Source organism: Hyperolius riggenbachi, chromosome 9, assembly GCF_040937935.1.
Source record: "Hyperolius riggenbachi isolate aHypRig1 chromosome 9, aHypRig1.pri, whole genome shotgun sequence".
Taxonomy (NCBI): domain Eukaryota; kingdom Metazoa; phylum Chordata; class Amphibia; order Anura; family Hyperoliidae; genus Hyperolius; species Hyperolius riggenbachi.
In genome coordinates, this window is record NC_090654.1 from 46,805,458 (window position 1) to 46,832,538 (window position 27,081).

Sequence of the window (27,081 nt, forward strand, 5' to 3'; positions counted from 1 at the left end):
TGTATTTAATAGGAAATTCGCATGCGGCTATGGTATGCGAATTTTCATGTGAATTCGCATAGGAACCAATGTACCTTCAAACAGGCAGTGACATGGTTAAATTCGCATATACCCTCACCTATGGCAAAAACCGCTCAAAAATTCAATTTCAACAGCGGTGGAATCCAGGCGATTCTGCACCGCAATAGTGGAAACGAGCCCTTGATAATCACTTCTATAGATGCTTTGAATAGTAGTAATCCTTATCAGCACAGGACCAATAGAGAGCTAATACTGTGATAGAGGGTGGACCCTTGGGGGCCCCTCTGGCCCAAGGGCCCCGATGCGGTCGCTACCTCTGCACCCCCTATTGCTACGCCCCTGTGTGGGAGGGTTTTTTCATCAAAATATCACCCATACAATTACCCCCCCACGTAGCAATAGGGGTGCAGAAGTTGCAACTGCATCGGGCCCCCTCACTGAACTGCAGTATTAGCTCCCTATTGGTCCTGTGCTCATAATCCTCGCTTCTATAGATACTTTGAATATTGGTAAACGTTAACTGTTCCCCATCCCCTTCTTGCACCTCTGACGCTATAGTTGCCATAGGCAGGTTTTGGTGCGCCGTATCAATTATGTTTAGAGTGCTTGGGGGGGGGGTTCAATGTAAAACTTGCATCAGGGCCCACAGTTACTTAGCTACGCTACTGGGTGATCTATACGAGAAAAGGTAAAGATTTCTCATGGGAAAGTGGGTTTCGGCTACTGATTGCGATGAAATTCAATCTTTTATAAAGTTCCCTTTTTAAGTAACTGTGGTTTCCCATGATGCATCACTCCCACATATCCAAATTCTCTATGCCGCTGAGAGCCAGACGCACATCCAGAACCGCTGGTGTTGACATCCTGGTACTCTAGTGCAGGTTAAGTAGAGGCTATTGTTTGGCACTACCCTAATAAGGTCTGGACAAGCCATAGAAGTACCATAGCTCCTAACTGTCCCTCTTTGGGACACCTGTCCCTCCTTTCTTCCCCATTTGTCCCTTTCAGGACTGATGTACAGATCCAAGGGCGTAGCAATAGGGGGTGCAGAGGTTGCAACCGCATCAGGGCCCTCCCTCAACTGCAATATTACCTCCCTATTGGTCCTGTGCTCGTAATAATCACTTCTATAGATACTTTGAATAGTGGTAATCATTAACACACTGCTCCCCATTCTATTCTTGCACCTCTGATACTGTAGTTGACATTGGCAGGTTTTGGTGCACTGTATCAATTGTTATGTAGAGTGCTTGGGGGGCACCATTGTAAAACTTGCATCAGCACTCCTTACCTACGCCACTGTACAGATGTATGTAATTGTATGTATTTTTCTACTGAAAAATGTTTTTAACTAACTCTAAACTTTATTTCCATCCTTTAAAATTGATATTTCTCATTTTTCAAAAGTTTAATCTGAAGGAAAATGCACTAGGATAGAAAGGACCCGTGTGGTTTTAATTATAAAACCACTTATTTTTCCAATTAAATTTTTTTATGGTATGTGTGGCTTAAGTGTCCCTCGTATCTCAAAGTTGGGAGGAATGACAGAACAGCCAGTGGCACAGCAATAAGGGATGTTCACACTTGACCTGTGCAAGATATGGGGGGGGAGGAGGGTCCCCAGAGGTGGGAAAGGGTGTGTACATAGGGGGCCCCACTAAAGTTATGATTTGTATGTAGTTATGCCCCTCACTCCTTGTCCATCTAGTGAAGCCCTCAGCAGTGTCTCCAGCAGCTGTGCAGCCCACATGCCAACAGTATGAAGGGATCACTGCATACTTCCCATCCACTGCAGCCTCACACCTCTCTGCTGGATGTAATTTCACGCCACAGGTGAGGAACAAAGAATGGAGATCAGAGCTGAGGATTTGGCCTTCCTCAATCTAGCACTTGCCGGTATCTGATTTCCTCCTCCTTTATGGCTGCTTTTGTTCTGCATTTTAAATCACTTCACTGAACCCATTTTAGGACCTCAGAGCGGACACTGGGGAAGTACGGAAGCCACTTGTGCCCGACATTAACCCTTTCTCTCCTGCTGGGTAACGCTTCTCCAATCGTGACATGTGACTAACAAAAAACCTAAATCTGCACACAGATTTCATAAGGGATAGATCACAGCGCTGTGCGATTTTTGTGTGCTTTTTTTTTTTTTTTTCCCTTAGCACCTCCTGGCACTTACCTGCACGTTAGTTTTTTTGTACAGCGCTTCTGTAAGTGCTTTTGCAGAGCGACTTGTTTTTTTCACTTCCTGACGTCAGTCTTTGACCCGGAAAATAATTAAAAAAGCTCAGTGAATTGAGGCCATTGTATTTAATGCTTTATGGAACGTTTGATAATTTACTTAAGTAAAATCTGATTTTGAATTCACTAAAATGTTATAGATTTATCTGTTTTATCGATAAAATGTTCAATAAATCTATAACATCTTAGTGAATTCAAAATTAGATTTTACTCGTGAGGTAAATTGTCAAACGTTTGATAAAGCTTAGTGAATTGAGGCCAATGTATTTATTCTTAAAAGCGCTCAGGAAATCGCTAAGTGCTTGAAAAAGCACTTTGTATAGTGATTTTTCCCTCTACCTTCCATTGAGCCAAAACGCTCAGCAAATGGTACAGGCAGCGCTTGGTGAGCAGATCGGAATATAACTGCTCATTGGTGAACACTCTGATAGGGATTCATTGCACAAGTGCTTTTATGGCTATTTTCAAAATCGCTGGAGCTCAAAAAAAATCCCCAAAAATGCTCTAGGTGTGAACAAGGTCTTACTGCTGTTACTGGTATGTATGCCACAGGCACGGCTATCCTATCACTCGCGCTCCTGCCCCTCCTCTCTTCGTTGAGCAGAACACACGGATTGGCAGATAGTCCACCAGCATGTTTGTATGGGGGGTGCTTGCTCCGCAAAGTTGGCTAAACCTTTAAAAGGGAATTGTAGTCAAAATAACATAATGAGTAAAACTTTTTTTTTTTTTTTTTTAATTTACCCATTGTGAAATCTTTCCTCTCCCTGATTTACTTTGTTTATCAGACTGCAACATCTTCAGCACTGGAAGGTGATCTCTGCGGAATGTTTGTTCATAGAGGGCTCTACAGCCAGTAGGAAAGATCTCTGTTCTACCAGAATACTGGGAAGCAGAGCTGGGACAAGGTCCTCCAGCACCCAAGGCTGAGACACCAAAGTGCGCCCCTCCATCCCTCTCACCCCAGCTGTCACACACTGATTGATATTAGACTAAGAGGGCCACAGGGCCCACAACCTCCCCAACACCTTAATATCTAGTTATCTGGCATGCAGTTACTGCTATGTATCCCCTTTTCTTATTTATTTCTGCTTCAAACACAATTCGGAATGAAATCTGAATGAATTGTGCGCCCCCTCCTACACTGCGCCCTGAGGCTGGAGCCTCTCCAGCCTATGCCTCGGCCTGGCCTTGGGGGGGAGAATTCCATACAAACAGCCTAGGCTAAACTTTAGCGGGAGGGCGGGGTCACACTGCAATATATAGCTGTAGGAAGTGTTTCTGATGCTGCAACCAGGATATTTAACGTGCAAGTGGCTATCCTCAGTTTCCTGCAATCTACTATGTTATAGTTCCATTTTACAGGTGTGTACACACGTACTACAAAAGGAAACGACTGGTCCGCCTGACCCTTCCGCTGGGCGGTCTTTAGCTGACAGTATGCGCGTGTGCCGTTCAGAAACAGCCTTATCAATCCGCCGACAGCGCGTACACATTCGCATACTGTCGGCTAAAGACCGCCCAGCGGGAGGGTCCGGCGGACCCGTCGTTTCGTTTTGTAGGGCGTGTGTACGCAAGATCCCACTAACCAAACAGATGTGTACGCAAGTACAGTGTGTACGCAAGACCCCACTGACCAAACAGATCAGCAGGACTGACAGGCAACTGGTATTGTTTAAAAGGGATTAAATATGGCAGCATCCATAAGTCTCTCACCTCAGGCGGAAAAAAATCGCTCGGCTATTTCTGCCTGAGCCCGATCGGTAAGCCGCTACTGCGCCTGCACAGGACCTCAGTGGGTAAATATAGCAGGCACTACTGCGTCACAGCCAACATGCTTCTCTGCTGTATTTTCGGGGGATACAGCACTGTAACCCTGAGGCTTAGGAATGCGGGAAGCCTCATTAGGATCCAGAGGATTCCCCCTCCTGAGGCAAGTATCAATCGTGCCCACCCCCACCCCGGGTTTAAAAAAAAAATTTAAAAAAATTGTTAGATTCCTTTTACGTGAAAACAGAGTGTACTTCTATTTTTTTTTTTGTTTGTTTGTTTTTTGTTTTTTTTTGCCCTTGCTGGGTTAACCTCACTCTGTTGACTAAATTGTTCAAGGATTGTGATCCTTTGATGCAAGGCAGGTAATTTGGGAGTGACACCCGGTAATTTGGGCCCTGCCAAAAACACCTGATATGCTGGTTCAGGGGCTTAACGTATTAGAGGATCAGCAGGGCTGCCAGGCAACTGGTATTGCTTAAAGGGAACCTAAACTGAAAAGGATATGGGTTTTTTTCCTTTAAAATGATACAAGTTGCCTGCACATTTACGGTACTTGTAACGCTAGCGTTTTACGCAATGCTACCTTTTCTGCCTGTGTTCTTACCCTCAAGTGTGAACTACCCCATTGATTAACAGGAGTTCTCTGTTTTCAAAGTGAACCCGATAAGAGCGTTACATGGAGGCTGCCAAACAATCTGCTCGCCCTCAGCCACTCCATTCCTCCTTAGTCAGGACAGCAGTTCCACCTCCTTCCTTCTGCTGTGCAAGTCAAATCACTGTTATTCTCCTGCCTCCCCCAAAGCCCCCCCCCCCCCCCACTCCTCCTCACTCACATTCAGGGCTTGATCACACTAGGGGTGTTTTCAGCCTATTTTCAAGCGCAGGCGATCTTTAATATCGCCCGCAAAACGCTAGTGCAATTAATCTCTCTGAGAGGGTTCATATCCGCATGGTTTGTGCACAGTGCATGCAGCAAAAGTGCTGCCTGTATCATTTTGGGGCAATTTTGCCTCAATGGAGGGTATAGGAAAAACAAACGCTCACAAAATTGCTTTGTGCAGCGATTGCGAGAGTGTTTTTAAGAATAAATGCATTGTATTTTCTGAGTCAGAGTTCACTTCCTGACTTGCGTCAGGGAGTGAATTACAAAACCGCTCTGGAACAGCGCTTTTACCAGAAACGTTTGCGTTTTTTTTTTTTAGGTGTGACTGAGGCCTAAGATTCCTCACACAGCACAACAAGCTGCTTTTTCTCCAATGATGACCTCTTCACCTCACTCTCCTCTCACTTCTCCTCCTACTCTGACTGCATGCTGTAAGTGTACACACACACAGTACATACATGCTGTGCCTGTAATCTCTGCACCTAATACAAATGCTTCACCTTGCTTCGAGAGAACCGGCCCTGTATGTAACAAGCTAAAGTAATGCTCCACTTGAGCCCATGTGTCTGGTCACTGTGGATAACCACTTTACACAGATCCGCCACTCTGCTCTCTCCTCCCGTAACCAAACGCTTAGCGGCATATAAGAATTCATATAAAGTGTTTGTTGGAGTACAGTTTCAAGACTTTCATTTAGAAATGGCACTTAAAACTAAATGTACTGTCAATGTTTGTTTAACATGTGATTTCTCCTCACTGTACATTTGAGTATTTGCCTCTCTTCCTTTCATACATAAGCTTGCTGATTGTGTCTTGCAGGTCGCCCGTCTGTCTGCCATACAGCCCGGTTCAGTGCTGGGGACTGGTCAACGGAATCCCAAAAGCAGCTGTTGATTTCTCTGTTCAGCTGCAGTTGGGACCCGTTAGCTAATCGTCAGCGAGTTCAACTTCAGTGGGAATGGTTTTCCCTGGCCTCCGCTGTCTCCTGATCCAGTAACTTTTTTTCCAGAATGAGACAATAATGTCCCCATACTCCTGTACCTGCCCGCCTGTTAATGATCTACTTTGTGTGAGGCACAGGAGGGCCCTTATCGCTGTTTGAGGAAGAACAGAGGAAAGAAGAAGTTCTGCACTGGCCTCTCCACCTTCCACAAGCAGAACAAGGATTCCTGACAAGGTATGTTGCTATGGTAATCTACCTCAGAACAAAACTACGCAACCTATAGACTTGCCTACCTTTTTGAAGTTAGTTTTGAGTTGATTTGCCAAATTCCCATTTATATCAGAGTCCAGGATCTGCTCACATGGTATATTCCTGATACTGGCTGGGAGTGATAGGCTTTCAGAACTGCATGCAAGCAGACAGAACAGTTACCACTTGAGGACAATGAAGCCAAATCTTCCAACCCTACCCCCCCCCCCCTATATTTTTCAGATAAATTTTTATGAAAATTAAATGTAGTACGGTAGATTGTATGTGTATAGATATTCTCAACTTGACAATTGGTATGTCACATGAGGTACATACAATATGTACATGTGAGCACTAAAGAAGTTAGCCTTTAATAAAGGGGACGAAACCAGTTGGGAACAGTGGCACACTAGTGACAATAGATCGTCCGTAGTCACTAGTGACCAAAAAGTGATGCGGAGGAATCGAGCCTCTTTAGTGCTATCCCAGTTGCAGCTTCCCCCCCCCCCCCAATTGATTGCCTTTTGTAAGGGATGTATCCTGCTGGGATGGGCTTCCCAATACTTACGGGGTCGTAAGAAGCTGGAACTGCGGTAGTGAGTTGTCGAATGCGTCCCATAGGTCGCACGTGAGAGGAATGATATGCATAGGATCTATGGACTTCTGGGTAATTTAACCCCTCGTATCTCATGGTCACACGTGCATTAATCACAACTTCATTACAATTCCATCCCTGGTATCCTGTATCTAAGCAGCCCACATCTGACCAGAAGGGTGAGGATTTATAACATGCCATTCATGAGTTTGCTCAGTGACATAGCTAAAGAGCTATGGGCCCCAGTGCAAGCCCCCCCCCCCCCCCCCCCAGCACTAAATATATAAAAAATTGACACGGCGCACCAAAACCTGAAAAGGACAGCCACAGCGTCGGAGGTGCAAGAAGTGGATAGGGAACAGTTTAATAATTACTACAATGCAAAGCATTTTAAAGAAGTGATTATTAGTGGCACAGCACCAATAATGAGCTACAACTGCAGTTGAGGGAGGGCCCAGTGTGGTTGCAACCTATGCAACGCCTATTGTTACACCACTGAGTTTGCTCTCTTTGTATCTGGTGAGTCTGCACCTGTGTGGGGTGGGGTGTGGTGGTGGGCAGTGGCATAGCTTTAGGGGATGCAGAGAATGCGACCGTCCTGGGGCCCTTCCTCTAACTATCTTTATTGGCTTTTCATTTGGTGCTATTCTGGTAATTAACACCTCTATATGTGCACCGCATAATGGTAATCCTTAAAGAGACTCTGTAACAAACAACCGAGGTTAGTATCCCCCAGGGGACGTTTTTAAAGTTAGTTTTTCTTTAACCAGTTATTTCCTTACCTCTCCGACAATGCAGCTGTTCTGGGGCATCATATCAATACAGTGCTTGGGGCATCAAGCTACTAAGTGATGCCCATTGATGATCAATAGTATATTGCTGAAGTTGTAGAAGCACAGCGAAGCACCAATCTCGTTGTAATTTGATTTAACTTTGGACTTGGCACCATTGACTTTGTTCTGGCAGTTTGATTTTGTATTCATCCATTTTTTTATTTTTTTTTGTCAAATACAATTAGTGTGATCCTATTCAGCGCACCTTTAATTCATTTGTTTTAGACCTGACACATAACATATTATATTGCGCTCATCTCCTGGAGGACTCAAGGAGCCAGAGCTGCAGCCACTAGGGCACGCTCTATAGGCAGTAGTAGTTAGGGAGGCTTGCCCAAGGTCTCCTGCTGAATAGGTGCTGGCTTACTGAACAGGAAGAGCTGAGATGTGAATATTGGTCACCTGTGTCAGAGACAGAGCCCTTAAAGGACAACTGTAATGAGGTATATGTAGGCTGCCATATTTATTTTTAAGTAATAGCAGTTGCCTTGCTATCCTGTTCATCTAAAGGTCCGTACACACCGGACTGCAGGCAACGACGGGTCAGTCGTCACCTCCCGCTGGGCGGGTTTTCAGCAGACAGTCCGGCATGTGTACAGTCTGTCGGCGGTCCGATAAGGCTGTTTCTGAGCGATCCGCCATATCAGTCTGCAGACAGACTGTACACACGCCGGACTGTCGCTGGAACGCCCGCCCAGCGGGAGGTGACGATGGACCCGTCGTTACCTGCAGTCCGGCGTGTGTACGGACCTTAATACTTTTAGCCATAGCCCCTGAACAAGCACATGCAAATCAGGTTTTCTGACATTGGCAGATATGACAAGATTAGCTGCATGCTTGTTTCTAGTGTGATTCAGATACTACTGCAGCCAAATGGATCAGCTGGGCTGCCAGGCAACTGTTTTTTTTTAAAAGAAAATAAATATTCTTCTCACTTCAGTTGTACTTCAACCAGTACACTATCAATTGGTCTTTGACCAACTGAACCCCCCCCCCCCCCCGCCCCCTTAAAAAGTGAAATAGAGGATTTAGTTCATAAACGACTACACTCCATTTTATCATTTTCTTCCTTCCCCGCTGGAGTGAGATAAATCTCTAAAGATAGTTACTGATTTCCTGCTGCAAACCACAGTTGCCGTTTGAAGGCAGAGAGCCCAGTGCTGGCCTGTGGGCATGGAACTGTCAGCAGACGGCCGCACTAGCAGCCTTAGGGGCACAGGAAGACGCATGATAGCGATATGTGGTTAGGAGGCGTGGGGGTGCTGTTCCCTTAACTGTCTTGGCGTTACAAGCCTGCAGGCCTCTGACCACTTTTTAAACCTTGATACACTTTGGAAAAAGTGGTATTACATGTTACAAATCGGAACCAGTTCTTTCGTTTCCTGAAAATATAAACCCTCTGGGCTGTCCTGATCCTCAGCGAGACCAAAGGCTAGTAAGAAAAGCACATTGAGCTGCTTTCCTCTTCCATCTCCTAACCGTAATAATTGTATTGAAGGCTGTAAGGCCCCATACACACATCAGACCATAGTCTTTGGAAACTGAAAGATCACAGACCAATCTTACCACCCTTCATGTAGTATGAGAGCCATACCTTCACAGTCTATTCTATGGAGCTGAACTCCACATCAGAAAAAATACTTTGCAAGATGCTGCACACACAGATGCTGTACAGACACAAAAGATCGGTATCTGCAAAAGATCTGTTCCTGCCAAAAATCCATTCCTGCAAATTGCAATGATAGTCTGAGATCTGCAGATCATCATACACACCTTGTTTAACTGACATTCATCTGCAGATCAGATCCACCAGGATGGATTTTCAGATCTGCAGATGATTTCTTGATCTGCAGATGAATGTCAGTTAAATCATGTGTGTGTATGATCTGCAGATCTCATAGACTATCATTGCAATTTGCAGGAATGGATTTTTGGCAGGAACAGATCTTTTACAGATACCGATCTTTTGTGTCTGTACAGCATCTGTGTGTGCAGCATCTTGCAAAGATTTCTATCTGATGTGGGGTTCAGCTCCATAGAAAAGACTGTGCAGAGTATGGCTCTCATACTACATGAAGGGTGGTAAGATTGGTCTGTGATCTTTCATTTTCCAAAGACTATAGTCTGATGTGTGTATGAGCCTTTAGACTCGGCCAAGACTTGTCACCCTTACCAATCAGATTGCTCTTTAGAGAGAGATTTTGAGGAATGAGTGCTGTACAGAGATGTACTGCTCAGCTATGGATGGGGAACCTGTCCTATTCAGCGTAGGGGAGGAGACACAACAGGAGGTGAATGAACAAGCGGAATCGTATGGCACGAGACACCATGCAGCCACTTCACCATTCAAGACACTCCGCCTAGGTAGGTAGATTGCCGACACATAAAGGGTGCTGTACATACTCCTCCTACATCATACCTGTGTACAAAGCTATAGTGAGAACGCACCCTTTGGCTCGGTTAAATTATGATTTTTCCACTTCTCACTCTCTGGCTGGAAACACACTAGGCAGTGCTTCTATTTATTTTATATATTTTTTTTTTTGTGTGTTTTTGTATGCGATTGTTGTTTTTCCTTTATTAAAGGATTAAAAAGTCATATCTATATCTAAAAGTCTTTAAAGAGAACCTGTACTAAAAACAAACAAACCAAAAACCCTCTGGGGGATACTTGCCTCTGGAGGGGAAAGCCTCAGGGTCCCAATGAGGCTTCCCCATCCCCTGTAGCTGTGGGGGAATCCAGCGCTGGCTCCCCCAAAAACCTCCCCTGACAAGCAATGATCTATTTACCTCTCCACAATCCTGCGCAGGTGCACCAGCGGCTCTTCATTCGGGTAAGGCAGAAATGGGTGAACCCGATAGTATCTGCTTTACTGCGCAGGTGCAAAGGACTCGCGCCTGCACAGTAAAGCAGATACAATCAGGTGCGGCTATATCCGCTTTAACCCAAACAGAGCTGCTATTGCGCCTGCGCAGGATCGCGGTAGGTGAATGTTTACCTCGCTGTGGTTTTGGGGGGGGGGGGGGGGCTGCAGCGCTGGATTGCCGGGACACTGGAGGACAAGGGAAGCCTCATTGGGATTCAGAGGCTTCCCCCTCCCTAGGTAAGTATCCCCCAGAGAGTTGTTTTTTACATTACAGATTTTCTTTAAATACGCATTTCTCTGCGTCTCCATTGAGTTACATTAAATGCATTTTTGAAAGTTGTGCATTTTCAACAAATGCACACTGTAAAACGCATTTAATTGCAGCCTATAGACTTTTTCATTGTGGAAAAAAACGCATGCGGTTTCTGCCTAGTGTGTTTCTAGTCTCTGGCAATAATGCACTCTTTGGCTCTATTGGCTCTGTTCCAAACACTTCTCCTATTCGTTAATAAACTAAAATTTAATTCTGAACCCAGGGAGTTCCTCATGGTGGATGGAGTGAGAGCTGATAAAGAGGCTGACCTGGGAGTCCAATAAAAGACACCGCAGGGTAATGCGTTAATTTTTGCATGGCGGTGGGATGTGGCAGGAGCATAGCATCCTGTGCAGCGCAAAAAAATTAATATAAAACCAGCCAAAAGCTTTCCATTTTTGACCCCAAATATGTTGATTATGATCCAGTTGTCCGAATATTGCTCGTCTAAAGCCTCAAACACACTTTAGTTTACTGTTGCCTGGAAGAGGCCGTGACACATTTCCGTGGGCAACAGTTAGCGGCTGAGGCTGTACAGACATGTCGCTAGCCTGCAGAAAGTAAAGTGAAATCTCCCCGAATGAGGACCAAAATACTAGGAATGTGCAAAAATGCCTGACGGTATCGTGAAAAATCTGTCAAATTAGACTGTCCTATGAATTTTCACAGGACCATCTAACTGCAAGGATGGATATCTGTATCTAGAGATGAATTAATATATAATGGGGCCTTAGAGAAGGCAGTAGATTTGGTCTTTTTGGTAAGCTGAAGTAAAGAGAGATCAGAGAAGGTGACAGGTGCGCCCCTTGACTCCAACTCTGCTCCAAGCAGCTGCCTAGGTTGCCTAGTGGATGATCCTGCTCGGTCTATGCATCCTTAGAGTATATTGGGAGAAAAGTGCTAGAAGAAAAATGTATGATTACTTGCGCAAAGTGAAATGGTTGACCCTACAGTTTGTATACATTGCCATTCCCGTATTGTCCAGAGCTCTATTTAATTCCTATTTTTTTTCTTTTTTTCTCCTAGCACTAACTGCCTCGAGGACGACCCCTTCATGTGTATGGCTGACCTGGAGAGACCCTGCTCTGGAATGACACGATCACTCCCGTTGAGCCCAAGAACAGACCTGCCATCGGGAATATCGTGTCACTCCAAAGCTCTCTCTTGTACTCCAGCAAAAAGCACTCCATCTCCAGAGACCAGGATCGGTGTGCTACATAAAACTACTCGTGCACACTTAAAGAAGGACTCCGCAATGTGTTCAATGAAACTATCCCCTAGTAGTTAGATCAGTTATTGTAATGAACCCTTGACTGCTATTATCCCTTCCTTATTAACTGCTTTGAATGATTGTTGAAATCTGCATTTGTGCAACTGAAAACACAGTATAATCCTGGAGTGAGTGGCAGCCCTTCTCCTCATCTTTTTCTCCCAGGCATCCTTATATGTTTAAAGATGACCTCTTTGTCCTTGCAGCAGTAAATTATGTTTTTATCTGTTCTCTGCACAGTCAAGACCAAAGTGTCAGCCAATTGTACATTACATGGTGGCTGGATGGTAAGGGCTCTGCCTCTGACACAGACCTGGGTTAAAATCTCACCTCTGCCTGTTCAGTAAGCCAGCTCCTATTCAGTAGGAGACCTTAGGCAAGACTCCCTAACACTGCTACTGCCCATAGAGCGCGTCCTAGTGGCTGCAGCTCTGGCGCTTTGAGTCCGCCAGGAGAAAAGCGTGATATAAATGTCTTGTCTTAAAGAGCACCCCAGAGATGTAAAAGAAAAGGGAGGTTGTGTAGCCTAATCAGTTATTCTGGCAGATTTGAAAATTGCCCAGTCTCTACAGTCTGCACAGTGGTGTTACATACAGTCTGTACAGTCTCCCCATTACATCGTTTGTACATGGGCATGGCTGGACTTCAGGCAAGCCCACAAAGGCCATTGCCTAGGGCACCATGAAAGCAAAGGGTAGGGTGGCAGAAGCAGTTAGCCTGCCGAACATTCCTGCTACAGTTTCCACAACGGTGGGCAGTTACCATCAGCCGGATCTGGCAATCAGGGGATGATGGGCCAGCAAACGGCACTTGCGGTGATCTCTGAACTACCTTTCACTTGCCGAGAAGCTTACAATCTTATCTGTGCCATCATGTCACTAATTGTCCTCAGACCAGCTTATAATGTAATCCCTGCCATCATGTCACTAACTATCCTCAAAGGAGCCAACAATCTAATTCCTGCTGTTTTTGGGGGGGGGGGGGGGGGGGGGGAGCTTGGGATGCGGTCGGTCCGGGGGCAACTGGTGATAGTGGGCCTTGGGCGATAGAGTACAAATCCGTCCCTGTACATAGGTGCAGTGTATTAAAGGGGAACTGAAGTAAGAGGTATACGGAGGCTGACATATTTATTTCCTTCTAATCAATACCAGTTGCCTGGCAGCCCTGCTGGTCTATTTCTCTGCAGTAGTATCTGAATAACACCAGAAACAAGCATGCAGCTAGTCTTGTCAGATCTGACTTTATAGTCTGAAACACCTGATCTGCTGCATGGGCTATAGCTAATAGTATTAGAGGTAGGGGATCAGCAGGGCTGCCAGGCAACTGGTATTGATTAAAAGGAAATAAATATGGCAGCCTCCGTATACCTCTTACTTCAGTTCCCCTTTAAGAATAGTTTGTGGGCAACAACTTTTGTCTGTGTGCTAGGCCATATTCAAATGCGGGAGATGGCAAGAGTGTGCCTGAACTCTAGGCGTTTAACTTAAAGATAGTTCTTAGGTTATCCTCTGAAAAAGTTCCTTGCTGCAAGTGTACAGGCAGGAAGCAGGGACGTTTAAGGGTTGGGATCAGAAGATAAATGAAAAATGCACATGTTTTCAGTGACCATTACATATCAAAACACTTAATCCTTAAAATGTGATAAAACAGTGTTCTGACCTCCAGGCATGCTACTACTTTTATTTATGTACTTTCCCAAAAAAAAGTAATAGGATTTGGAAGGGGGTGTGGCCATGGTTGACTTAAAAGAAAAGTCAAAATTTGCATATTTCAGCAGCCAATATCTGTGGAGCAGCAGATTGAAGAGTAGGTGACCTGGTTGTATCTTTCTAATCCTATCTTCAGGTTTTTGGCCTGGTTAGGTGTAAGGGAATGAACACCGTCCTGGTTACACAGGCAGAGCAGCTAACTGACCTGCTTGTTGTGAGTGGGCCTCCTCTTGCTGTAGACAGTCAGAAGTTGGTCTGGCGTGGTCATGAAATTCTCAGATCACCTCTTGGCTGTGCGCAGCATTCAGGAAATCCTGGCCAGTTGGTGGAAAGTGAAACCAGATGTAAGATTTCAAAGCCTTGGTTCAACAATTATGATAGCAAGTTTGTATTTTTAATCAGCTCGTTTTATGCATTGCACATCTGTACTTTTTACAATAAATATATTTAAAATACCAAAATGAGCTTTGTACTTTGTGTTTTTTTTTCCCTTTTACTAGAGGGCAAGCTATCCAGACTCTTCCCCCCCCCCCCCCCCATCCTTTTTTATCACCCAAATATGAAATGATCAGAGAGGTGGTGGGAGGGGCAACAGCCATGTCCTCCCTGTGAGGACAGATCACCTGACTCCACCCACCTCCTCCCTATGCAGTGAGGTTAACTCTTTGTGGCTAGCACTACAACTTTAGCTCTGTCTCAAAATGAGGATCTGCTGCACTTTAGTGCTGACCACAGACTTAAAGGACAACTGAAGAGAGAGGGATATTGAGGCTGCCATATTTCCTTATAAGCAATACCAGTTGCCTGGCTATCCTGCTGTTCCTCTGCCTCCAATACTTTTAGCCATAGACCCTATGCAGCAGATCAGGCGTTTCTGACATTGTCAGATCTGACAAGATTAGCTGCATGCTTGTTTCTGGTGTGATTCAGACACTTCTGCAGCCAAATAGACTAGCAGGGCTGCCAGGCAACTGGTATTAACAGGAAATAAATATGGCAGCCTCCATATCCCTCTCGCTTCAGTTATCCTGTAATATTTCAGCAGCAGAGGGAGGAGCGCAAACTGTTGCCAACCTCCATGTTTGCTGGAAACCTCTCTGGGTCACATGCCTAAGGCTTGGTTAACCCCGGACAGATGAAAAACAGATCAGTTTTTACAGCATCAGTTTTTCATTTAAATGGATCAGTTTTAACATTGGCCATTTTTCATCCGGTTCCATTCCGTCGTGATTGCCGCTTTCCACCTGAGTCCTCTGCCGCTGGCAGGGTCGGATTTACCATAAGGCACTGTAGGCACATCACTACAGGTGCCTGATGATGGAAAGGCTGCTCACTGTCCTTACCAAGTGTCTCTCTACCTCCTTTCCTATGATGAGATGAGAGTGTAAATGAGGTTACTTACCCAACTCTCGGCATTCCACTGACAAGATCTCCCTTGAGTTGGGGGCACCTCTAGCTGCTTAACCTCCTTAGCGGTAACCCCATGCTGGACACGGGGTAAGCCGCCGGAGGGTGCCGCTCAGGCCCTTGCATCTTTTTTTTTCAAACACGCAGCTAGCACTTTGCTAGCTGCGTGTTTGTTGCGATCGCCACCGCCCGCCGCTGATGTGCCGCTACCCGCCGCGATACAGGCCCCCCCGCATACTCCTTGCGCAGCCTGGCCAATCGGCGCCAGGCTGCGCTATGGGGTGGATTGGGATTCCCTGTGACGTCATGTCGTCACTCCGTTCGTCGCCATGGCGACGGGGGAAGCCCTCAAGGAAGTCCCGTTCAGAACGGGATTTCCTTATGGGCAAGCGGCGCCGGTGGCGATTGGAGGGGACGGGCGGATGCCGCGGGGAGCAGGGAAGCATGTAGCTAGAGCTAGGCTAGCTACATGCTAAAAAAAAGTGAGAAAAACCCTCCCGCGGCCGCGCAGCCGCACGATTCATACCGCCAGGGAGGTTAATACTGAGGATACCTCTGTCTACTTAATGCTATGGGACACCTGCAGCTACCTATGACTGACAGGAGAAGTGACAGCTGGGACAGTCAGCACACTTGCAGTGTAATTCAGTGGGTGTTTGTGGGTTCATGGAGAGTGACGTTAAGGTGCCAGGACATCAGTGCCTATAGGCTCCTGTGAGGTAAATCCGGGCCTGGCCGCTGGCATCGCTGTTTGGGTCTCTGCACCAAAGAAATTCTGGTATACTGATCCCAGAGCCCTAGCAGAACCAGCAAGCTCACATTGCTTTGCAAAAGACCAATGGGAAACCTGCCTGGGAGGTGCAATTCCCATTGGCCTATTGCTGACTGATGCTTCTGCTGTGGCATGGATCAGTGTTTCCTTGGTGCAGGGAACTGAATGGATGGCGGAAGAAGCAGTGGATGACCTGAGTGGATGATGGCAGGTGAGTATCTTCCTGAAACGCACATAAGACGCTGGCCATTCTTATAAGCTGGTGATGATTCTGTCGTATCTGCTTGATCCGTAAAAAATTATGTAGGACTAAAACTTGTGTTCTGTTTGTCTGGAAAAGACCAAACTGATCTTATTGCTTAAAGGATACATATGGGAATCGGAAAGAGAAGTTATTCACTTGCCTGGGGCTTCTTCCAGCCTTTAGAAGTCTATGTGGTCCCACAGCACAGTTTTGCTCTCAGAAAGCTCTCCGATCTCCCTTCCATAAGATCGCGCCCGGGTTGGGGACTTCTGCGCCTGAATGGGCTAGCTGCCTGCTTGTTATTGCGCTTCCATCGCCAGGAGTGCTATGTGTCAACGCAGTTCAGAGAGAATTGACCTGCACAAGCAGAGAGTGCTCTCGGCGGCTGGAGTGCGATCACAAGAGGTGCGCAGCGCATCTACTCAGAAGATCCAATCCCAGCTGTGGGTCGCGATCTTACCGAGGGGAGAGCGGAACTGTGCCGTGGGACCAAACAGACTAGGGGCTGGAAGAAGCCCCAGGCAAGTGAAACTTATCTTTCAGTTTCTGGATGTATCCTTTAACATAGGATCCATTCTTTTTCATTCTGCTAAAAGGAACGTTTTTAGGAGAGTGAGCCTGGCCTCTTTTAAAGACAATTTTTCTGGGAGAGGGCTGCATGAAATATCAAAATAATGTAAGTAATGGCATAGCCCCCTATTCACATTTTAGGGCTGGGTTCACACTACTGGTGTGATTTTTCTGAAGATCCCTCATAGCCTTGCATTAGCAAGAGTTTTTCAAAATTGCTAGTGCTTAAAAAGCTTGTGCAATGTAAATCAGCCCTTAGGCCTAGTTCACATTATAAATCGGCAGCGCAATCACAAGCTTTTTTTTTTTTTTTTTTTTTTTGGGTGCTTTTTAAAGCTTTTTTTTTTTCAGACTTTTTGAGTAGCACTTTTCAAAAGTGTTTTTGTTGTTTAGCGTTTTATCTTTAAAAAAAAAAAAAAAAAAAATCAGGAAGGGAACTTTGACCTGAAACTGAATCAATTTAATGTACTTTGAGGAAAAGCCTTCACAGAATAGCTTAGCCAAGTGATTTTTCAAGCATTTTCCTATACCTTGCATTGAAGCGCAAACGCTCAGAAAATGGTGTAGGACCTGTTTGCTATTGGAAAGAAAGCTCATGGCTCATGTGAAAACACTCGCGTACAAAATTATTGCATAAGCACTTTTAAAGAGGTTTTAAAAAATCAATTCTTAAAAAACCCACACATGCTCATAGTGTGAACAAGCCCTCACTGACTAAAAATTATGGAGGTTGAATTTGGGGCTTTAAAGGCATACGTCGCCACTACAGTTACAGAGTGAGAGAATAAATGTTTTATGCATGCTGGTCTTTGAATCTTAACTGCTAGAGATGCTCTAGTAATTCTCGCTTACATGCAAATTCTATGCACCTTGGCAGAGGCGTAGCTAGTGGTTTCAGCACCTGTGAACAGACAGTTTTTGAACCCCCACTCTGGACAAAATGGGCATGGCAACGCATCAAAATGTGGTCATGGGTGGAGTCAAATGTAAAAATGCTATTTAGAAAGCCATATGTGCCCTCCCAGTTTATATAGCCAAATGTGCCTCCTTTTAGATGACCAGATGTGCCCTACTTTTCTTGCAGCTGTTAACTCTTCTGCAGATGGGTGGAGAGAAGCAGGGGCACTTTGGTCAGCTAGCGAGACCCCACGCATGTGGGGTGCAGTGGCCGTGCTGAGCGCCTCACAGTGCTGCGCCCGGGGACACATGTTCCTCTTGCCCCCCCCCATAGCTACGCCTCTGCAGCTTGGAATTAGTCCAATCAAACACTCTTCCTCTGTGAAGCTTAAGGTGCGTACACACATGCGACTATAGTCGTTTGTAACGATCGTTCCCCGATCTTTACCAACGACGATCGTTACAAAAAACGAACCAACGACTATTAAGGCAAACGACGAACGAGGCAAATCGCTACAAAACAAAGTTCTGTCTTGGCGGATTTTACCACCGACGATCGTTAGCAAAAGTGGCACATCGTTGGAAACGATCGTTCGTACCAGGCTGGACATGCGCATTTCACTTTTTCTCCAAGGAACTTTACAATTTTATGCGCAGGCGCATTAAGTGCTTTTACGTGGTGTAACGTTCGTTCTAACGATGTGATCGTTACATACTTTTTACAACTAACTTTACTTCGGTCGTTCTTTCGTCAATTAAAAGATCGTTCGTCGTTGACAACGAACGATCGTTGTCGCATGTGTGTACGTAGCATTAGAATAGAGACAATCAAACACACTCCTGTTGACCTTTACTGACCAAATTCAAAATTGCATGAAAATGATTAGCATCTTATTGACCAACTATACTCCTGATTTGTCATGGTTACAAAATGATTCACCCACCAAGGTGGTCTTCTGCATATGCATCTGAGGGAGGACATTCAGTTTAGCAGTTGGATACAGTCATTGAAGAGGGACTGTAGTGAAAATACCATAATTAATAAAAAAAAATGTATAACAATATTAACTACTTCCGGACCGCTGTATTGTATATTTACACCCCTAAGCGCAACTCTTCATAACGAGGCATAAATATACATACCTGTTTTGTTTACCTCGCCAGTCCCGATTGCTGTGGCATTAACCCAAGTATAACGAGGTAATTTTAGATAAGGGCATGTTCTCCCCGTCTATGCGTGGGTTTCCTGCGGGCACTCTGGTTTCCTCCCACATCCCAAAAACATACAGATAAGTTAATTGGCTTCCCCTAAATTGGCCCCTAGACTATGATGCATACACTACACAAGTTGTTCTCAACCTTTTTACCCTGGAGGAACTCTGGAAATCATTTTTAGATCAAGAAACCCCTGCATTTGTTTTGCAGGCAGCATGGTCTTAAAGAGACTCTGTAACATTAAAAAGATCCCCTGGGGGGTACTCACCTCGGGTGGGGGAAGCCTCCGGATCCTAATGAGGCTTCCCACGCCGTCCTCTGTCCCACGGGGGTCTCGCTGCAGCCCTCCGAACAGCCGGCGACTGTGCCGACTGTCAGCTCAATATTTACCTTTGCTGGCTCCAGCGGGGACGCTGTGGCGACTTTCGGCACGGAAATAGACGGAAATACCCGATCTCCGTCGGGTCCGCTCTACTGCGCAGGCGCCGGAAACAGCGCAGTAGAGCAGACCCGACGGCGATCGGGTATTTCCGTGTAGTTCGGAGCCGACAGCCGTCAGAGCGCCTGCGCAGGAGCCGGGAAGGTAAATATTACGTCACCGCTGCACGGAGGGCTGCAGCGAAACCCCTGACGGATGGAGGATGGCGTGGGAAGCCTCATTAGGATCCGGAGGCTTCCCCCACCCGAGGTGAGTACCCCCCAGGGGCCGTTTTGTCGTTACAGTTCCTCTTTAAAGTAGGTGTAGCTTAGCTCAGGGCTGGGCTGAGGCGAGAGAGGCTCTAGCCTCAGGGCGCAGTGTAGGAGGGGGCGCACAACTCACTCAGCTATCATTCCTGTATTGTGTTTAAAGCAGGGAGAAATAAAAGGGGATGCATGGCAGTGACTGCAAGCCAGATAACAATAGATTAAGATGTTGGGGGCCCTGGGACGCCTCTTAGTTTAATAGCAATGAGCATGTGAGGGCTGGGGTGGTAGGGATGGAGGGGCGCACTTTGGTGTCTCAGCCTTGGGTGCTGGAGGACCTTGTCCTTGCTCTGATGTGGCTGTTTATTTCACTACCCCCTACAAGGGCCAGTGCAGAGTGTTTTGTGTAGCAGATTTTATAAATTGTTACAGTAAAGCTGTTACTGAAGAGCTTCTGTAACAAACGCCTGGAAAACCTCTCGGATCTAGCGTTTTTCAGAGCGGTTTTCCACCTTTCTATACTTTAACATTGAGGCAGAAACACCTCAGAGGTCTCAAAAATGCTGCAGCCCCCGAGTTTGCGTTTGTGGTAAAACGAGCCGCTCTGGTGTGCACCAGCCCATTGAAATACATTAACCAAGTCGTTTTCAAACACCGCTCTGGTGTGCACCAGCCCTTGCAGTGTCTGCTTATTCTAGTGCTTTTAATTAATGTGCTCATTAATATTCTAACCCACAATTAAGTGTGTGCTCTATCATACTTCTCCTGCCACCACAATGGGGGAAACCGCCAAGGAGCCCCTGCAGGCTACTCGAACTTTGGTTGAGAAAGCCTGCACTACACGTTAGACATATGGTAGGGTCAGTTAAGTGTATTATGAGAGGTTACCATTAGCCTGTCTAATTCTCCCTCATTTGTGACTAATCACAAATGTAATTTGATCACTCAGCAGTGATAGCTGGCTGCTTCGGCAGAGCAGCTAATTTAGATACACAGGATGTTAACCATATGTCTGCTTCCACGAAAGCAGGAAGTACACACACTGCAAATGTATTGCAGGATTTGTATCAGCTGTAACAAAGATGTCTTTAAAGGTTATTATGCTTTTGCTTATGTTTTAGAGCAGAGAGGTAGTTCTGCGTTCAGGCCTACTTGGTGGTGGGGGGGGGGGGGGGAGGGATGGGAGCAGATATGCAAATACCTTTGGAACCTGTCCACGTGTTTAAAGTCTTTTTCAACTCTCATTCCAGCTGTGTATTGTGCAAAAAGCAAACATTGTGAAATTGTAATATGAACACTTGTACTGCCTGCTCTGTACTGTGTGCTACTGACTGGCAACACAATGAATAAAGAGTAGCATTCAAAATCTTCTCCTTCTGTAATTTCAATAAGGTTTGTAGAAAGATTTTCATACACAGATTTCTTTACGTTAGTGTTTGCAGACAGTAAACTAAAATCCATAGAGGTGCCCATTAATGATACAATTTCGTCATCAGATGTAATCTTTCCACGCAATTTTTATGATCGGGCTGTACAGTGCAGTATGGGGCAAAAATTGATGTAAAATGATTGTTTGATCGATTGGAAGACAACATTTAATCAATCCAAATGTTAGATTTTACAATCTAATTGGAAGAGAGAAATGCTTTAGCTGTTTATGGGAAAAATCGATATTTACCTTCCAATTACTTTCAATATGAAAAACTGCACCGAAAGATTGCATCTGATGAAAAAAATTGTACCGTTAATGGATACCTTTACAAGAACACAGGAATTGGCTCCTCCCCACATGCAGAAAGCATCAGTGTTAAAGTGAATGGTAATCGTTAAAAAAATAAAAGAGCCAGATAGTTACCTAAGGGAAGGCTCTGGGTCCTATAGAGCAGGGCTTTTCAACTTGTGGTACTTTGGCGTCGGCCAGGTGGTACATTCTAAGTTTGCCTGCTACTTAATTGCCCATCTGCCACTTGTCCTGGTCCCGTCCTGCCTCCACAAACGATGGCTTCCCCTCGCTGTGCTGCCCTGTCGTCAGTGTGGACCGCTCGTCTTGCTGTCTCTTTACTGCCGCCGGGTTACCACTGATCTAAGGTCTGAATTATTACGCGGGACAGCACAGAGAGGAGCAAGTAAGGGGGAACCGAACTTTGTAGCAAGTCACTGCCCAGCTCTAAGGTGGTGGGTGAGGCTACCTATATTAAAATGGTACCTATAGTGCCAATCTACCTACAGACTGCTAATAATGGCAGTCTGTAAGCTAGTAATCTAATTTTAATCTTTTTTTCCCCACACCAATTAATCCTGCTATTCCCCTCCCACATGCCCCCCCCCCCCCCGCCCTTTCTTAAAGTGTACCTGTAAGAAAAAAGTTCCCCATAGGAGAAACCCTCTGGATCCTAAAGAAGGCTTCCTCATTCCTCAGTAGAGGGGACCCAGCACTGGAACCCCTGGAAGATCTCCTTGTTGGTATGAGTGCATGTGCATTTGCGGCTCTCCATTGGAAACAGCCTAGCTTGATCGGGTCAGATCTACTGCGCTGGCTCACTGGTGGTACTTGAAATGTTTCAGGTGAAAAAAGTGGTACAATGAGTGAAAAGGATGAAAAGCCCTGCTATAGAGTCTTCCCGCTCCTCTCTCCATCCCTGTTCCAGTACTGGCTCCCCTGGAGCAGTATTCAACCAATTTGGTTGAATACTGCTGTCTCTCTCTGCCGCAAAGGAGGCTTCAGGAGTCTTCGGGAACCAGAGGGCTCCTAAAGACAGGCTGCTCCATACTGCACACATGCAAGCGCCCTCTCTCTAGCACTCGCACGTGCGCAGTATGGAGCATCCTGTCTCCGGGAAGGACTCGGCTCCTGAAGACTTCTGAAGCCTCCTTCACGGCGGGGGATTCAAACTGTGGAGCCAGCGCTGCAACAAGGGGACTGAGAGAGGAGAGGGCTCTATAGGACTCGGAGCCTTCTCTCTCCTTAAAGGGCAACTGAAGTGAGAAGACTATGGAGGCTGCCATGTTTATTTTCTGTTAAAGAGAGTCTGAAGCGAGAATAAAACTCGCTTTTTACCTTATATTCAGCAGGGGCATGTTTGCCCCTGCTAAAACACAGCTATCCCGCAGCAGATCCCCTCTGTGCGGGGATGGCTTCCGGCTTGAGGCAGGGCTAACTGCTATAGCCCTGCCTCTCAGCGCATCTATCAGCGCTGATCGCCGCCTCTCCCCGCCCCTCTCAGTCTTCCTTCACTGAGAGAGGCGGGGAGAGGCGGAGATCCGCCGCTGATAGACGCGCTGAGAGGCAGGGCTGCGGCCATTAGCCCTGCCCACAGGAGCAGCAAAATCTACGACCAAGTTGGTTGTGGATTTTGCGTTCTGCCGCGGGACAGCGGCATTTAGCAGGGGCAAACATGCCCCTGCTGAATATAAGGTAAAAAGCGAGTTGTATTCTCGCTTCAGACTCTTTAAACAATACCAGTTCCCTGGCAGCCCTGCTGGTCTGTTTAGCTGCAGAAGTGTCTGAATAACACCAGAAACATTTTATATATATCTAATTTTTTCCCATTATATTTCCCCAGAATAAAATATACTATAAATTCATTTTTTACTATGTTGCTGTAACTTACAGTAAGTAGGTAGTAAAAAGATGAAAGATCTGACAGGTTTTGGACTAGTCCATCTCCTCATGGGGTATTGTCAGTATCTCCTGTATTCTTTACAAAATAATTCCCGGGAAAGGATCTATACAAAGATTTAACCCAGCTTTCCTACTCGTTTGCACATTATTTTGGCAATTGGACCAACCAACTACAGTTCAGTTAGTATTTTTGGAAATAACTGAGAATCCTCCATGAGGAGATGGACTAGTCGAAAAAATGACAGATTTTTACTGCCTACTCTAAGTGACAGCAACATAGGAGACAAGTGATTTATAGTATGATTTATATGTATGAATTTTACAATTTTTGTTACAGTTGTCTTTTAACCCTGTAAATTAGACTCACCCAATACACCATTAAGCCAGATGACTTCCAACAAAGTCATGCTATGACCCCTCTGGAGGAGCCTCTTGCAATGGCCATGCGTGTCACTTCCTCTTCCTGCTTCATTCAGTGATGCACTTCTCTAACAGAGAAGACATGGATGACCCAGAAGTTATAACATAGCCAAGATGGCAGCTGCGATTTTTACATTGAAAGGTGCTCGGAGTCCCTTTAATAATGCACATTGCCTGGCTGTCTTGCTGATCCTCTTCCTCTAATACTTTTAGCCATAGACTCTGAACAAGCATGCCAATCAGATGTTAGACTTAAAGTTTGATTGCATGTGTGTTTCAGATGTGTGATTCAGACACTACTGATGCATGAAAGCTCAGCAGGACTGCCAGGCAACTGGTATTGTTTAAAAGGAAATAAATATGGCAGCCTCCATATCACTCTCTGGTTAGTTGGTCTCAGTTGATCTTGTGAATCCCCCAAGTATGAAAATTAAGCTTCCATGTGTTTCCAGATCCCAGAAGTATGTTGCCACGTGTCCCTGAGATACAAGAACTAAGTAACCATGTGTTCCCACATATCAGAATTAGGTAGACAAGCACCCCCAGGTACCAGGATTAGGTAGCCATGTGCCCTCAAGTTCTACAGTTAGGTAGCCATGTGCCAACCAGATTCAAGAGTTGAATAGCCGTGTGTACCCATGTACAAGAATTCAGTAGCCATGTTCTCCCAGGCATCAGAATTTGGTAGTCACGTGTCCATCAGACATCGCAATTAAGTAGCCATGTGCCCCCTGCAATACAAGAATTAGGAAGCCACCACCCTCCACCCTAGAATAGCTATGTGCCTCTCAAAGCCAACTGACCATCATGCCTGGGCACCCTGATATCTTTCCACCTGTGCTGCCTGAGTCTGTTTTCCGCTGGCATGTTTAAATCCATGTCACATGCCGGAAGGTCATGGGAGCAAGCACCCCCAGGAGAATAAATCTCGCTTCAGACCTCATAGATAGCAGGGGCATGTGTGCCCCTGCTAAAACGCCGCTATCCCGCGGCTTAACGGGGGTCCCTTCACCCCCAAATCCCCTCCGTACAGCCGGGGAGCGCTTCCGCATTGGGGCAGGGCTAACCGCCGCAGCCCTGCCCCACACGCGTCTGTCAGCGCGTATCTCCGCCTCTCCCCCGCCCTTCACTGAGAGGGGCGGGGGAGAGGCGGCGATGCGCCGCTGATAGACGCAACTGGAGGCAGGGCTGCAGCCGTTAGCCCTGCCTCCAGGAAGAGAAAATCTGCGACCAAGAAGACGACAAAGGTTTGCGGGGGTGGGTTTGGGGGTGAAGGGACCCCGTTTAGCGGCGCGATATCGGCGGTTTAGCAGGGGCACACATGCCCCTGCTAAATATGAGCTCTGAAGCGAATTTTATTCTCGCTTCAGAGTCTCTTTAAGTCATATCTTACCAAAATATGTCTGAATAAAAGCCTGGTTGACATTCTGCATATAAATAAAAGACTAGAACACAAATTTGTTGAATCAATTAAATTAATGAATAAACTTAAAAAATTGTGAAACTGTACAAATAAGGCAGGCAGAGAGTAGTCAAAATTCAGCTCACAAAGCGAAGCCCACGCTCAGGTCGGGATTACTGCCAGGGAGGTTAATTGGATCCACACTTTATTCCCATTCTTTAAATTGATTTATTTCTTAATTTAAAATGTTAATATGGAGAGAAACTAGTGATGATAGAAACGACCAGTGTGGTTTGATTGTTAAAAATCACATCTTTTGCGCATTCATTTTTAGTAGTATGCATGGCTATGGGTGTGGTTAGGGCGTGATTAGAGGTGTGGCATGGGCGTGTCTTAAAGTGTCCCACTTTCTCATCTCAAAAAGCTGGGGGGTATGTATAGGTTTGGTTTGATATGGGCTGGTAAGCCTCCCTTTTACTTGATGTTGGTAACTCCTGTGAATTTGGGCGCGGAGGTGTTTATTCTGAGAAATGTACTGAACCTGTGCTGAATTTATTGTAGGCAATTGGTATTGTTTAAAATCAAATAAATATGGCAGCCTCCATATCCCTCTGACTTTAGGTCCCCTTTAAAAGGCATGGGCGTCCACAGAAAATTTTCTGAAGGGTGGGAAAGCCATGAGCACAGGGAGAAAGCTGTGCAGTGCCAAAAAATGGGGGTAGGGCGTGGCCATAGATCAGGACATGGGTGTGGTCATGAGTGGAGCCAAATTTACATGAATTTAGCAATGGTGGGACATTAGATTAGGACTATAGTAGGAATTAGATTGTGAGCGCCTCCGACACAGGTGCCCCCCCGTTTAGGAAGAGACAGGGACCCCCATTGTTTAGTGCCTTCAGTATAGGTTAGATGGGTAGGTTCCCCCAGCATAGGTTAGATAGGTAGGTTCCCCCAGCATAGGTTAGATAGGTAGGAGCCCGCTGTATAGGTTAGATAGGTAGGTGTCCACAGTATAGTTTAGATAGGTAGGTGCCTCCAGTATAGATTAGATAAGTAGGTGCCTCCAGTAAAGGTTAGATAGGTAGATGCCCGCTATATAGGTTAGATAGGTAGGTGCCCTGCAGTGGGAGGAGCGGGCATAGTAGTTATTATAACTCACCTTCCACCGCCGTCCCACACAGCTTCAATCTCCTTCCTGTCCTGGCATCCGTCGCATTGGTAACAGCTCCCCATGTGATGACATGCAGTCACGTCATCACAAGGGGTGCTGTTACCAACGCAATAGCTGCTGGGACAGGAAAGGCTGCGTGGGACGGCGGCGGAAGGTGACTTATAATAACTACTATACTCGGCGGGGACGGCCAGGGGGGTGCAGATGACGCCGGGGGAGGCGTCCGCCCCATTTTGCCTAACGTGCGGACGCCCATGTTAAAGGAATACTTAAAGCGCAACCGAAGAGTACTGCAAAAATAAGAGTTTCACTTAACTGGGGCTTCTGCCAGCCTCCTGCAGCCAACCTGTGCCCACAAAGTTCCTCCACCGCTGCTCACTTTCACTTCACACAGTGGGTGTCCACTGTGCCTGCGCGGCCGCGCATCCTCGTTCATGCTCCCATCGTCGGGAGCATACTGCACGTCCTGCTCTTGGCCACGGGACCACGTATGAGGATGCACGTGGCCAAGGCGCAGTGGACGTCGACTTAGAAGTCGGCTTCCACTGCGTGAAGAAAAGTGAGCAACAGCGGAGGAACAGAAGATTGTTTGGAAACTTTGTGGGCATAGGTCGGCTGCGGGGGTCTGGCAGAAGCCCCAGGTAAACTTTTATTTTTGCTTGATTCTTTAGTTCCGCTTTAAGCCAACAAAAAAAAAAAGTTGAACTTACCTGTGCCTTCTTGCAGCCTGTGCCCATGCTGTCCTTCCGAGACCCTCCAGCGAGCAGCGGCAACCCCTTCAAAGGTGGCTGGCTACTGTGCATGCGCAGCCATGAGCCAAGCACACACTGATTGTGCTCCTGTCATTGGGAGCGTTCTGCACTTGCCCAGTATTGATTCTCAAACACTGCACATACGTAGAACGCTGCCACGCATGGAGACGTGATTAAGAGACGTGTTGCTTGCCAGCTTTGAGAGGGTCGTCGCTGCTGGCTGGAGGG

At 46.2% G+C, this 27,081-nt stretch overlaps 1 protein-coding gene across 9 annotated transcripts in view; it reads right to left on the minus strand.

Moving 5' to 3' along the window:
• The window catches only part of NDUFAF3 (NADH:ubiquinone oxidoreductase complex assembly factor 3), a 139,942-nt gene that overhangs the window by 92,109 nt on the left and 20,752 nt on the right, over positions 1 to 27,081 (minus strand). For 2 of the 9 annotated variants that reach the window (XM_068252672.1, XM_068252673.1), the window contains exons 2-3: positions 13,903 to 14,011; positions 6,155 to 6,266 (exon numbers count right to left, since the gene is read on the minus strand). The exons of 3 other annotated variants lie outside the window; for them this stretch is intronic. In XM_068252672.1, coding sequence (XP_068108773.1) covers positions 6,155 to 6,195 — 41 coding nt within the window. In that variant the 5' untranslated portion in view covers positions 6,196 to 6,266; positions 13,903 to 14,011. Of the gene's footprint in view, positions 1 to 6,154; positions 6,267 to 13,902; positions 14,012 to 27,081 lie in introns of those variants that run through there. 4 more of the 9 variants (XM_068252675.1, XM_068252676.1, XM_068252674.1 and 1 more) reach the window with 3 other exon arrangements.